The sequence below is a fragment of the Haliotis asinina genome, chromosome 11, assembly GCF_037392515.1.
Source record: "Haliotis asinina isolate JCU_RB_2024 chromosome 11, JCU_Hal_asi_v2, whole genome shotgun sequence".
Classification (NCBI taxonomy): Eukaryota; Metazoa; Mollusca; class Gastropoda; order Lepetellida; family Haliotidae; genus Haliotis; species Haliotis asinina.
This window is the reverse complement of record NC_090290.1, coordinates 54,829,208-54,843,591: the sequence shown is the minus strand read 5'-3', so window position 1 is coordinate 54,843,591 and position 14,384 is coordinate 54,829,208. Positions and strand designations below refer to the sequence as shown.

Here is a 14,384-nt window from a genome sequence, read left to right as displayed (position 1 = left end):
CGTTTTCATATTTTAAAATTTTATTATATCCTGAAATCATAGTATGCCATAACACTTTCATATATATTGAATGAATATCAAGCAATACAAAATTATTCGATGAACCACAATAAGTTGTGCCTTGTATGTTCACAGTCTCGCGAGAGTCCAGTCTCCGGCGATAAAGATGGCTGACCCAAAATATGCTAATCTTCCTGGGATTGTAAGTCATAATATTGAAAATGATCTTTAAGAATAATGTATTGGGCGCATTTTGCACATGCGATCACATTACTTTCCAACAAGTGAAACAGTGAGGTGCCATGCTAAACCAGATCCAACTTACAACCGATCTCACCACCTGTCATCTGCAGACACTTCTCATTTAGTGAAATGACTCATTTCACTTACAGTTTTACTTTTAGTGGCAGTTACATTTTGTTTTCTGACAAAAGCGCTGCACATCAACTTATGTAGATGGGTTGTTGCTCTCACTTCACTGATCTCTCATACTTTTTCGATCCTTTGGGTTCATTATGAAGGTTCACCACAACTCCATTAATCCATTTTTACACTAAATTACAGCCATTTGGATACCAGGCTATCTCTTTAGATCAGATTAACCGTCTTGTCTTTGGCTCCATTTAAAAATTAATCATGTATACTTTCGAGTTGGGGTTACCTTTCTCACCCTTTCTTGTTTTTGCAAAATAGTTCAGCATAATTTCACACTCACAGTGATCACATATTCGCACGTTTCCCACAGCCATGCAGCATTAAACAACAACAACAACAACAACAACAAAACCAACAACATAATTGTATATGTCCTAAATGTTTCAGTCTGCTAGAGTACAACTATAGTATGAATATCTTTTGTCGTAGGTTTTGATGTTGTTTGTTGACTCTTAGCTAAACTTACTTAAAGGGGCACTAATGCGGAGCAATTTCCGTGGACTGGTGTAAACTTTTGTTATTGTTTTTCTCCCGCGAGTACCCGGATGATATCCCAGAATTCGTGACTGGTTCGTGACCTCTGCTGCGCAGTCCGTAGGCGCAACTGATAGTTTAATTATAGACAGATCAACTGAGGTGAAGTCATTTTTTACTTCATTACAAATGTATTATGAAAACAAATGAAACACTTTGAAGGTTAATCATCTGCCAGTGGTAGAAATGGTAAAAAACTATTAGGACGGAAAAATAACGAAGCCAATGTACGTCTCTATATTTTGTCTCATAACCCTAATTAGTTTATTGTCATATTTGTATGATTCTGAAAATTAACAAAAGAACACACGATCTGCTTATACTCATAGTAAATATCTAACATAACAGCAACATTTATACATTGTATAGATTGCCAATGTGGATCCTATTTCACACACATACGCGATCTAGTGTGTGTTTTCTGTCATACATTTTCTGCTGAATGCTACAATAAATAAATTAAAACAAAATGCAAATAATGAATGTAAAAAAGACTAATTTTATAGCAACAATGTCAGGCTACTACCTTATTCAGGGGTGTATCCATCAATATTCACGTAAAAGAAATCGTATTCCATTCATCTGCAGCTGGTAAATCATCCTGCTCTGTGTCGCGTGTCTTACAACTGTCTCATTTGCGAAAAAGTAACACATCGTATCACGTCTTTCGATGGTGAAAACAAGATAAACCTCTCATTGGTCTCCCAAGATAGCACACCTGGCAACTAATTGTATGATGTCCACTATTCTAAGTAATTTAGTTAACCAATAATGAGCAATCAATCAATCAACGCAAGGGTGGTTAATTCTTTGAAGGGAGGATGTTGTTTTTGCACTCACACTTTACGACAGGGTGTAGTCATCTACACACTCTGTCTTTTGACAAATCCGCTAGAAGATAAAAGTAATTAATCAATCAGTGTGTTACATAAGGAATACACACTGGCATTTGCTGTGTACTTTGATAAATAGGTGAAATAAGGGTTTTTTTACGTAAGAAAATTTTCAGATTTCTCTACCAAAGGCAAAGCCATCGTTTTTTGTTTACGAATTCAAATAAATCAACTGTGTGTTTTTATTATCATAAATAAGAAACCATTGTAGCTACCATAGCTACCAAAATTTACGTATGATATTTGCTATCACAGCTCAACCAACACTCAAAACTACCGAAATATAAAGCTTTGCAATCTTCCGTACTGAAACAAAAGGCTTGCTACGTGCCCGTAGACATCATATTTTGATGTAACATGATTAAATATCGAGGTTAAAAACGCAGAAATAGGATAAAATTGGATCAGTAACTATACCATCCAAGCATCCTAAAAGTACTACACTGCTGGGATATTTGGTTACGATCGGACAAGGAATACCATGGATATTTTTAAACAAATGGCATATAATGGGCATCTGGCCTCCTGACTGTTTAGGTGAAAAAAATCTGCTAATATGGACAGGAGCCCAGTTCCTTTGTCCGTCACGGTCGAAGGAGCGGGCGCTGACCAAATTGCGGTTTGGTTTCGTAATTAGACCGTTGGCGAGAAACATTATTCGCTCCGCATCAGTGCCCCTTTAAGTGAAATATACTGCACTATACCATAATATACTATACCCAAGGACTTGCAGAATGTCTTCAAGCTGGCAAAGTGTGTTTGATCAACTCCACCCCTCTAGCCCCGTGCCCCTAGCCCCCTGTTGTTACAAACCACTTATTGGTACCTCTAACTCCTTGTCTGACAGTTTTCTATGCCGTACTCACTCCCCTGTAACTGGATTAACTCTTGGTATTATTTAACTTAACATCAACCTGAACCATTGCTTGACAAGCAATGTGCATAATGAAACTAACACCTCTCAATCACAACATCTTTCCCCATACCCCAAGATACAAAAACACACACTTTCATTACACTCACGACTGATCATCTGGGCCTCTTCAATCCTTCAGTAGTCATACGGCCAGAGTGGATTACCTAAAATTTTGTCTTCCGAAATATCAGAGTTGAAATTGAATGGTTCCAATAAAAGACTGGATAAAAGAAACATGGATTCATGTAAATATCACTGTTACTGATGTTGTTCTAATGTTGGAAGTCTTGATGTGAAAAATCAAAATGTGTGATTTGTTTCATGTTGTAGGACGTCAACTCACCTGATGTGTTTGAGACAAATGAGCTGCCTGAAGATGACCAGGCTATTCATCAAGACGCTGTAAGTTTACCTGTATACTGATTTAAATGAGCAATACACTGGACATGGTGCATGTAAAGTAGCCACTTCAGTGTTACAAGCTTAACGCTTAGGTGGACCTCAAATGCAGATTTTACGTTCCTTCCAGTGTATTCTTCTATATAATTAGAGTGATCTCCGATTTTTTCAGCATGATCCACTGATAGTGCAATTCGTACAAACTTGTAGAGGTTCTTGATTCTTTGAAGAAAGTTCTCCTTGTGGTACATATATGCATTAAAAGGCCCCTTTTAAAACATACAACAGTTGTAACTTTATTTTAATAAAACTGTTTACAAAACAAACATTACATGTTTGTCTTGTGAGATACCCTACAGGGATCCTTAAAGCCCTGGTCTGCCAAGAGCACGTAGCTCTAGCTGTCAAACCCGTACCACTCTTTTCATACTGTCGTTTATGTAGAAAGACGTGTGTTGTTCATTTCTAAGTCACAAACTTTTGCCTACTACTTGTTTATAGTTCTGTCATTGAAGGAATGGATTCCTGGGCAACAGCAACTACTGTCCGCTGTTTCAGATCCATCAAAGCCATGTTGGTAGTTAATAACAATGTCAACCTGAGAGCCTCTGCTTTCACTTTTGAGTGACAAGAATTAAAAGCTTAAATTCTATCATTTCCAGAAAAACTCTATTTGATCATGTTTAACTTTCCACGTTACCAAAGGCTTGATTTTGTGTGTTATTCAACTTATAGGTTGAATTTATCATTTATAAATTATTGTAATCCTGTAGGGGTGATCTCACATCACAAAGACATGATTTTTGTTTTGTAAATATTTTTGTCAAGATATAGTTGCAACTGTTGTATGTTTTAAAATGGACATTATAGTGGTGATATGTACTCCAAAGAGGACTTCTGAAAAAGAACTGCATTGCCCTTTCCTTTTCCAGACAGACGTAAGCCCTGATTGTGTGGAGAAGTTGCCGATAGACACCAAGGCTGCTCACAGTATTTTCAAGGGGAAGGAGGCCAGTTCTTTTGGGATAGGTAATCAGCCATAGATTTCACAACATGTCAAATATGTGTAGGTCGTCAGTTTCTCAAGCTTTTCTAATACATTACCAGCAATATGGCTTGTTTTAGAAATAGGTCAGCCTGTAACCATAGTAACCATACTTGGACAGGACCTACCTAGGGATAACATTCATATGGGACTCCCTCATCCAACATGTTTGAACATGTGCCAACCTCTACAGTACTTTCTGGATTGCTAAAAATGAAGACTAGCTTTTGATTCATGTAAAGTTACTGAAGAGGGGTGCTGTTTAATTGTATCAGTGAATTATGTGATACTAATTATTTCATTCGCCAGACATACATACTCCAGAGAGACATCTATTTATTGAAAGGAATCTGAAAACAGTTCTGGACTAACCATCAGTAATATAACTGCAGGCAGTAATGAGGGCTCTGAGTGTGAATGAATTGTTTGAACTTATCTGGCCTGTCTGTTTCAGATTTCTCTGACAGGATCAGTAAGTCAAGGCGCACTGGCTATGATGTTCATCAGGCTGAATATGAAATAGTAAGTTGACTGTAGGATCAGTCATTCACAATTATGTGGCTTTATATGATTATTATCAGAAGTAATTGCTTTGAGATGAATAGTTTATTGCTAAGGCCATAGGAACTAATTGACTTGTTTAATATAAGTAGGTTTTGATCAGGTTTGATAGCTTTTGTAATTATCATTCTTTTTACACTTTTGAATGTTTCTCTTGTTGTGCTGAGTTATGTCCCTTGGACATACCAGAAACACTTTAGAATGCAAGTTTGCTCTGTGTGTCCAGGTTTGTGAGCAGAAAACCTGTATTTCTGTTTCTCACCCAATTAGCAAACATCAGTCTTTTGGGGCTTTCCTCCCATATCATAGTGATATGAGATGATGTAACTGAAGTACTGTTGGGAGATACATTAAGCTCCTATACTTCCTCACGTTTCTGCATACCTGTGAAGATCCCTAGAATATTGGCCTTCAGTAACCTATGCTTGTCCTAAGAGGTGACTAACAGGATCAGATTTTCAGACTTGCTGACCCTGTTGGCACATGCCATGGGTTCCCAGTTGTGTAGGTCAATGCTTATGCTGTTGATCAGTGGATTGTCTGGTCCAGACTCAATTATTTACAGACCACCACCGTATAGTTGGAATATTGCTGAATGTGACAACACTCACTCACTCACTCACTCACTCACTCACTCACTCACTCACTCACTCACTCACTCACTCACTCACTCACTCACTCACTCACTCACTCACTCACTCACTCACTCACTCACTCACTTGTGTTTCTACATTCACGCATTTCAAATTCAAGTTGATGGAGGATGCTGTGTGGATAACTTGCACCATAAACTATAAACTGTGGAATGTGTCACAAATCCTTCAGCTTTTCCATGATGAATATAGGATAGTAAACATCAAAATAGATTGAAAATGTCCCAAGAGTGAAATGTGCTTTCAGCTGGAACAGGGCTCAACAGCCAAAGAAACACCTCAGCAGAAGTATCAACGTCTACAGCATGAGATAAGAGAGCTGGCAGAGGAGGTCAATCAGATCAAGGTCTGTTGTGGGTCATTGTTTAAACTCATTATCAGTCATAGTCACTTGTTGAGGTCTCACAAGATCAAGATCTATTGTGGTTTGTTGTTTGAACTTGTTTAACATTCTCAAAAACATGTTGAAGTGACTGCATGTATCAAGATCAGGATCTATTGTGCATTGTTGTTAAAAGATGTTTAACATTCTCAGTCACTGGTTGAAGTTGTTGCATATCTCACAAGATCAAGATCTATTGTGGATTGTTGTAAAAACTTTTTCAATCACTTTTTGAAGTGGATGCATGTCTCCAAAGATCAAGATTTATTGTGGATTGTTGTTTAAACTTGTTTAACATTTTTGATCACTTGTTGAAGTGGATGCATGTTTCACAAGATCAAGATATGTTTCTCAACATCAGTAACATCTTTCATGATGGTCCTTTTGAACTGTTATGTATCCCTACAGGATGCTCAACCTGTTAAATTACAAGATACAAACACTGAAGTAAATGAAGGCTAGTGTTGTGATGTTGTTACTGTCTCTGTATTGTTCAGGATACAGTGAAGGATGAGAAGTCCACAGAGAAGTTGTCTCCTGTGCAGATGGGGAAACAGTTGGAGTACTTGCAACATCAGCTGGTCGACCTCCACCTGGAGAAGCTGCTTGGACCTGAGGCATCTGTGGATCTTTCGGACCCTCAGGGGGCACTGAGGAAGTAGGTCTATGTGAAAACAATAATTTTTAAAACACCTGTTTCCGTGCACTAGTGCATGCTCAAAGTGCTAATGCACAATTACCCCAGATAACCCAAATTACCTGTGATGTGCTAGATGATTAAGAGTCATATGTCCCACTAGGTACCCATTAACTGCTGGGTGGAAAGAGGCAATTCATGAACAGAATGTCTTGCTGAGTCTGTTTCTTGAATGTATCTATATAGTAACCATAGTAACTGTATATGTTATCATGTAACTTGTCCATATTTACAAGCAGTCTGAATTGTATTAAATAGTTTTGTCATGTTTGGACAATAAAGCTAGACTTTAAACTGTATTTCACCAAAATTGACTGTTTAGTGTCATATCTGTTTGGGGTGGTGGGGTAGCCTAGTGGTGTAAGTCTTCACCCGTCCATGTACCCACATGGGTACAGTTTTTAAAGTCCTTTTCAGCTATACCAAGCCATGATGTTGCTGGAATATTGCTGAAACCAGCCTAAAACTAACTAAACTAAAACTAACCTTTTTTGGTAGTACCGGTATTTATTATAATTGCTTGCTTTTAATGAGTTTTCTAGACAGTGAAACTGTTGACATTATCTCACTGTTCCATTGTAGGCGTTTGATGAGTCAGATTGATGCGTACAAGCCTGTTCAGGCAGCTAAGAATGTGCCAGCCAATCAACAAGGAGGACCAGATCATGTGACCTATGAACTTTATTACAGACCTGAGCAAGCCCAGTTCAGTAAGAATGCTCGTGTAAGTTATCATGGTTAATGCTACTTCATGTATTATATTTCATGACTCGCACATCCAATCCTCAACTCAACTCACCTTACTTTCTCCCCCCAATTTAAAAAATGCATGTGATATCTATACTGACTGGAGGCAAGTCCAACATGTGAAAAAGAAAATGCTTTATTTAGTTACATTTTTCTGGTATCAATACAACTGGCACTCAAAAGCAATCACGTAGATTGATATTCATGTTGATTACTGGATTTTCTAGTCCAGAGTGATTTACTTATAGAAAGCTGCCACATAGTAGGAATATTGCTGACTGCAGAGTTAAACAATAAAAACAAACCTCATTGATGATTGATTTCAGGAGCTTTGTGGTAGTCATGGGGTTTGTTAATGTTTGCTATTCTTACGAAATCATAACCTTAAGTGCAGAAATCCCGACCTCCATCACTGCCTCTCTACATGAAGATCTCAGGCCCTCCAATGGAGGTCCCATCAGCTGGACGTTCTGATTACCATGATGACTACCAGTGTTCCACATGAGACACATCTGTGTTTTGCTCAATGAATGATTTGTCTGGGTTACAGGTTGCAAGTCTAGAAGAGAGGCTGGAGCGCCTGGAAGCAGTCTTAGGACAAAATGTAGATAAAATGGTAAGCATTCAATGGTGATGCAATGGAGCATATCACTTGAACAATTTTTAGGGTTCATGTACATCAAATGTGGTTCTTTTGTGAGAGACAGTGCCTTACCCGTGTCATAAAACCAAACTCATGCACTAACTGTGCTGTTTATGTTACAGACACTGCTGACAAGTGACACTGATAACAAGAGTGTTGTGGTAAGTTGATGTTTTATGCCTTTGTCATATCTCCAAGTGTTCAGGAGAACCAAGGGACATGCTGGGGCATTGGGTAGCACAGTGGATGTTGTCACAATAAGACCTAGGTTCACTTTCCTATGTTGCCTATTTAACATCCTCAACCATAGTATGGTGGGAATGAGGCAGTAATATTTGCTGAAAGTGTCGAAAACACTCCCATACTCACATGCTTCTATTGTATTCAGAACAATGTAGCAAGGCAGTGAGTTTAGTTTCATGCTGCTTTTGGGGAAATGTGTTTTACACATTGTGTCCATGTATTGAGTTGAACCTGGGTGTTCTGAGTGATGAGCAAGAGCTGTAACCAGTAGATTACCAAACTACTGCACTGGACAAAGGAGACAGATGACGGATATTATCAATTAGCATCTGAATAATATGCACTAAATTCTCCCCCTCCCAGTAGTAAGGTTTGAACGATGACCACATATATCTAACTGTAATGATTGCTGTATTTCCTGTTGATTAAGAGCTATGTTGCTACAAGCAGCCATGTTGTAAGTGTTTGCTCGATCGGCAGGGTGCGGTTAGTGTCCTCAACTCCAAATTGTCCCTACTGGAGCAGAGCAACCTGGAACAGGTGGACATTCGGCTTCAGAGTGTGCTGCAGAAACTCACCCAGATAGCAGAGAAGAAGGCCTCACAAGAAGACGTGGAAAAACAGAAAAAGGTAAGATGGATCATGATGACCACAGGGGTGTAGGTGGCACAGGGGTCTAAGCCATTGCACCACTCGAATTCAGAGATGGTGTTGATTATGATTCACTGATTGTGATCAACACCATACTTATGTTTCATCAGCGTAGTCACATTGTGTGAATAGATATTTGTGCATATACAGAGATGATTAAGTATTGTGCAGATTGTAGTAAGATATTAACTCCCCCTGAGGAAATCATTTTTTCACATCTCCAATGTCAGTTGTAGACAGCCTAGTACTTGGCTTGTCCTTAGGTGACAAAGTTCATACGTAGGTGAATTACATGTACATCTCCCTTTGTCAGTTAGGTTGTTCTGTCAACACTTCCTTCAGTATAGCAGTATCTGGCATCACAGTACATAAAGCCACATTTAACTTATTAGCTTGTATTGATGAAGTCCAGATGCAGTTTGCATAAATCTATCTGCTTAGTTAATTTCAGGAATAAATGGACCCATGAAGATCTGGGGTTGAATAGCAATCCATGCTTGCCAAAAAGGCGACTATGCTTGTAAAAGATCGGATGGTCAGGTTTGCTGACTTGGTTGACCATTTGCGCAGATTGTTGCTCATGCTGTTGATCATTTGATTGTCTGGTCCTGACTCGATTATTTACAGGCCTACATATAGCTGGAATATGGCTGAGTGTGGCGTAGAACTAAATCAATCAATCTTATAGACAATGACTGATAGAGAATGGTGGTATGATTAAGAAAACATTATTGCTCAATAAAGTGACTATGAAAATAGTATTGGTGCAGTTATAAATAAACTGAGGGAAGAAAATAAGGATCACATTAAAGCACAATGATCAGTATTTGTTTCCAGGTTTCTTCACAAGGTATGAGATACACAGATTGTGAAGAAACCTTGGAAAAATACAAAAGAACACTTGTCCTATCATGTGATCCCTTGTTTTCCCTCAGTGTAGATGTAGAATTACACAAAAGAATTTGCTGACCGTTGTTAAAGTGTGTGTGATGTGTATAATGAGCTGTATGTGTTCTTGCTGTATCAGTGGAGGCTGTAACTGAAGGTTACCATGGTTCGCCTTCCTTGCATCTCAGTTCAATGTTTCAAGGTGTCTGAGTTATACGAGCTCGTCAAGAAGTGGGAAAGTGTTGCTGATTCTCTTCCTCAAGTTGTTGACAGGATGGTGGCCCTGAAAGATCTCCACGAACAAGGTTTGTTTCTGATAAGGAGAATACTCTGCTTCAGAATTTCTGTGTATCGTTGTCATGGCTGAAAAACATGTTAGTACATGTGTATGAATCGTCATTGCCACTTTATGATTTACCATCTAATGTCATATAAAAAAGAACAACAATATATGGATGAAAAACTTCTATGTTACTGAGAGAGCAACACTACAGTGTAAGCTATCACTTTCTTGATTGGGGCATTGGCATCACCAAGTTGTTAAAGAGTTCGTTTATTATGTGTACAATGTGTGAAGCCATTTCTGGTGTTCCCTGCTGTGATTATGCTGGAATGTTGCTAGCCGCTGCAGAAAAGCCAACTCACTCACTCACTTGTTTGATAGACCTGTGAAGGTCCCGGGGTAGAATAGGCCTTCAGCAACCCATGCTTTCCATGAAAGGCGACTATGCTTGTCGTAAGAGGTGACTAACGGGATCGGGTGGTAAGGCTTGCTGACTTGGTTGACACATGTCATCAGTTCCCAATTGTGCAGATTGATGCTCATGTTGTTGGTCACTGGATTGTCTGGTCCAGACTCGATTATTTGCAGAACGCCACCATATAGCTGGAATATTGCTGAGTTCGGCATTAAACTAAACTCACTGACTCACCACTTGCTTGATAACGGTGTTTAAACCCTACTGTAATGTTACTCCCAGTGTAATAAAGCAGTTGCTCAACAATACATTGTTAACCTTCCTTAGTACCCTTAATATCTGTCACAGACGTGTCAAGTATCTTGAATGTTGCTGAGTGTGCTGTTGTTTGAGCTGTGTGATAGCTGTGGGATAGCCTAGCGGTGAAGGTGTTCGCTTGTCACGCGGAAGACATGATTTAAATTCCCCACATGGGTACAATGTGTGAAGCCCATTTCTGGTTCTCCCGGCCATGATATGGAATATTGCTTAAGGTGATGGAAAACTAAACTCATCTAGCAAATGTAGATTGTGATGGTGTTATTTTTCTGTACCCACAGCTCTTCAGTTCAGCCAGGCCTTGACTCACCTCGACACATCACAGCAGGAGATCAGCGGCAGTCTGAAGGCACACACAGACATGCTGGCACAGGTACAGGACTTGATCCTTGTAAAGATTCTGGTTAGGTTGATCCTACACTGATTGTATAGGAGGCCAAGTGACATTCTGTCATTGTATTGCAATATTATTTATTAATCATTGGATTGTCGTGTATAGTCAGGATATTGCTGAGTGCAATGTTATCAAACAGTGTATCTGAAACTTTAATCCAATCTTGTCCTTTGAAATGTCTTGCTTGATTTATGTCTGGCATATTGCTGAGTCAGCAGATGTTCTGTCGGCTTACTGTGGCCCTCTTGATAACATAGTCTGATGTTCATTTTGAAGCAAATGCGTTATCATGGTTTTGCAAAACAGAACAGTTGTTTGCCAGATATGCTGGATGTCCTTGAAAATGTTGTCTTGGTTTATTCAAAAGTGAATTTGTGCATCCCAAGGCATTTACGGCAAACATCTCTAACAATATGTAGTATAATTTTTCGAACGTATCATGACAAAATCCACGACACAACAAGTTTGGTTCCAGTGAATTTGTTTTTATTATAAATAATGTGTTGTGTTTCAGCTCCAAGGAACATTCAAGCAGAACACGGAAGCCATTAAGAAGAACTGTGAAAGTCTAGAAAGCCGAATCAAAGTCTTGCAGAAATAATGGATTCCTTGCCATAACATTGTCTAATTTATTGATGTGCAATTTTTTCTTCATCTTTCTCCCACTGGTTTGGAGAGGTCTTGTTGAAGTTTGACACAAATATGTATAAAGGAAGAAGGCAGGTTGCATGGACCAGTAAAAGTTGAATTAAGAGTGTTTAAAATACTTAGGTTTATTTACAGATTAAATAATTGAAGATTATTACAGTGATGATATTTGTTCTGATTTTATATGTGGTTGTTATGGTAGTGTGACAAATTATTTGTGTTTCACTGAACATTCAAAAAATTAGTGTGTGTACTAAAAAGTACGAAATAAGTGAATCGACGTTTGTTTGGTGTAAAATATGAATAGCCAGTAGTGGGAATCACTTGTGAAGCACATGACATACTGAGAATCATGAGTGAGATGTTTATTAAGTAACAGAATGACAACGGACAAGGAGTCATTGGTGCTCCGATTTCATTGCCAAAGTATGTCTTTCAGTTCATCTGTCTGGCATTGGAATATGTTAATGAGTTCACACTGCCTCATGAATATTCATTATGTTCTGCATTTGTCAGCCATGATTGAAAAGCCATTTACTCCATGACCTTCCTTGAAACACAGTAACCGTGATCTGAAGAAATGTTTGTATGTTTCCATTGGTTCAAAATGCATGTTTTGACAAGCAATATCTTCAGAGGATATAAACATTATGTTGTTTGATCATAATAAATGCAAGTATTAGATATTGGTTTAAAATACATTTCGACCTATTGTTTCAAAAAGCAACTTTTTATTGTAAACATCATAATGACTCTCGATTTTTTCTATATGCCCATATATATGTGTTATATTTATTATGGTAAGGGATCTGATACTTGACTTGCTGTCTGTATGGTAATGGTTCCAGTAGTTTAAACAGCTGCCTTTAGTGTGTACTCCCCATTCCTTCATCATACCTGCATCAAGTGACAAATTGTGAAGGAAATTTCTTCTTGTGTAGTGCTTGAACAATTGTACCAACATATGGAGCTTGTTGAAGCAAGCTGGCCATGCTTGGCCCTGAGGTCGAAGGTGCTGTAATTTCAGTTGTCTCCCTTGGTGACACCAGGAATTTATAATCATGTGTTCTTATCCCAATTTTGTTTGTACAATTATCAGCACCGTGTGCTTGTGGGTTTCACCAGAGTGGTAAACGTCTGAGACCTGCATCACTTCTCAGGGCTGGATTTAGTGCTAGTACTTTCACTGGTGCAAACCAGTATTATAAAGTGCAGCCTAGTTATTTGTCAAGTTGCACCTGGTGCAAGTAAGTTTTTGAGAAATGAATAAGCAGTAAATTTAACATTATAAGCATATATATATCAGCTCATTTTTCTTCTAAAGTTTGAATAGCTATGACACCCAAACATTGCTATTTGTAGACAGGCTCGGCCATGACAGCTCTTGACAACAGGGATCAGCTGTGTCTCTGTTTTGCAATGGTTTACAGCATCACGGAAATATGCTTATGTGCACCGACACCTCTGACATTTTAACACGCTACATTGCAACTGGAATTTGGCTGGTGCAACTAGGTTTTTATCTTAGGTTGCACCTCGTGCTTAAATCGAGCCCTGCATCTGGTGGATTTTCTCCCACACCATGTTTACTTCCTGTGATATGACTGGTATGCTGTTCAAATTGGCCTTTGACCTATCTCACTCTCCTTAATGCCAGCTGTTGATATATACTCAACAAGGAAAGTTAAGGACCACCCTAATTTTCAATCTTTAGATATTAATAGCTCATATTATGATCCATATGATTCTTAAGTATTGAATATTAGGGTGGTCCTTTGCCTTTTTTGTTAGGTATTCATAGTTATGTACCACTGACTAAGGAAATATTGTAGTTGTGCATTGTATGTGAATGTCTACTTAATCTACCATCAGTGAAGAATTTCATCTATTGCGGTCCACAAATTAAACATTTTCTGAAGCCTAACATAAAGTTAGATGTGTATAATGATTAGTGTTGGTATGTACATACACTTTCAATGTGCTGGTCCCTGTAATATACATCTGTCGTGTTTCATGGTGCATTTCTCAGTGCTTGGTGAAGCCTCTGTTGAATAAAGCTTTATTCTAATCACATGTCTGGGTGTATTCTGTTGTCTGATGAAGCAGCATGAAGATTTATATACAGCCACTTATAGATGGTAATACAGAGCGAAAATGGAGGTGTGAAAAAGCTGATTTTACAATAATGAGTTGTGGCCTCCCAGGTGTTGTGGTCTCCCAGAAGTTGTGATGTCCCAGGTGATGTGATCTCCTAGGAGTTGTGATTCCAGGATCTGTCACTACACTTGCACTACCAAACTGGCGGCACTGAGTCACGCAAGCGTCGTGTTCAATTGCACGCCTGGAGACCACCAGAATTACTGTTGAGATGTGGCTGTGAACCCAGATTCTGTATGTACCAAGTTAGTTGTGGCCTACGAACAATAGGGTCTTGAACCGGTCTCTTACTGGAAGTTATCCAATAGTGTTACTGTGGCAGTATTGTATAAATTCTATAGATGCACAGAAGGTGGTTGTCAAGATGTCGCATGTGGTAACAAAAAGAAGGAAGACAGTTATTTCGTTAATTTGTCACACTTTGCATTTGCATTGAATAAATCATTACAGTAACATGGGAAAAACCAGCAGTTACGCGTCCA

General features: G+C 38.7%; 1 protein-coding gene across 1 annotated transcript; it reads left to right on the top strand.

The window, feature by feature from the left end:
- The first annotated feature begins 137 nt into the window (after positions 1 to 137).
- Positions 138 to 13,813, top strand: LOC137255210 (dynactin subunit 2-like). The gene is made up of 13 exons (XM_067792628.1): positions 138 to 202; positions 3,109 to 3,180; positions 4,110 to 4,206; positions 4,677 to 4,744; positions 5,684 to 5,782; positions 6,316 to 6,476; positions 7,098 to 7,239; positions 7,813 to 7,878; positions 8,028 to 8,066; positions 8,629 to 8,778; positions 9,890 to 9,992; positions 10,985 to 11,076; positions 11,612 to 13,813. The coding sequence occupies exons 1-13, from the start codon at positions 167 to 169 to the stop codon at positions 11,696 to 11,698; spliced, it is 1,212 nt and encodes a 403-aa protein (XP_067648729.1). The 5' UTR covers positions 138 to 166; the 3' UTR covers positions 11,699 to 13,813.
- Positions 13,814 to 14,384: the final 571 nt, after the last annotated feature.

What these genes read in the sequence shown, in the direction of transcription:
- LOC137255210 (XM_067792628.1), top strand. Translation starts at nt 167, where the DNA reads ATGGCTGACCCAAAATATGCTAATCTTCCTGGGATT. An exon ending in ATCAGGCTGAATATGAAATA is followed by an intron (nt 4,745 to 5,683) that starts GTAAGTTGACTG and finishes ATGTGCTTTCAG; the next exon opens with CTGGAACAGGGCTCAACAGC. An exon ending in AGGAGGTCAATCAGATCAAG is followed by an intron (nt 5,783 to 6,315) that starts GTCTGTTGTGGG and finishes TGTATTGTTCAG; the next exon opens with GATACAGTGAAGGATGAGAA.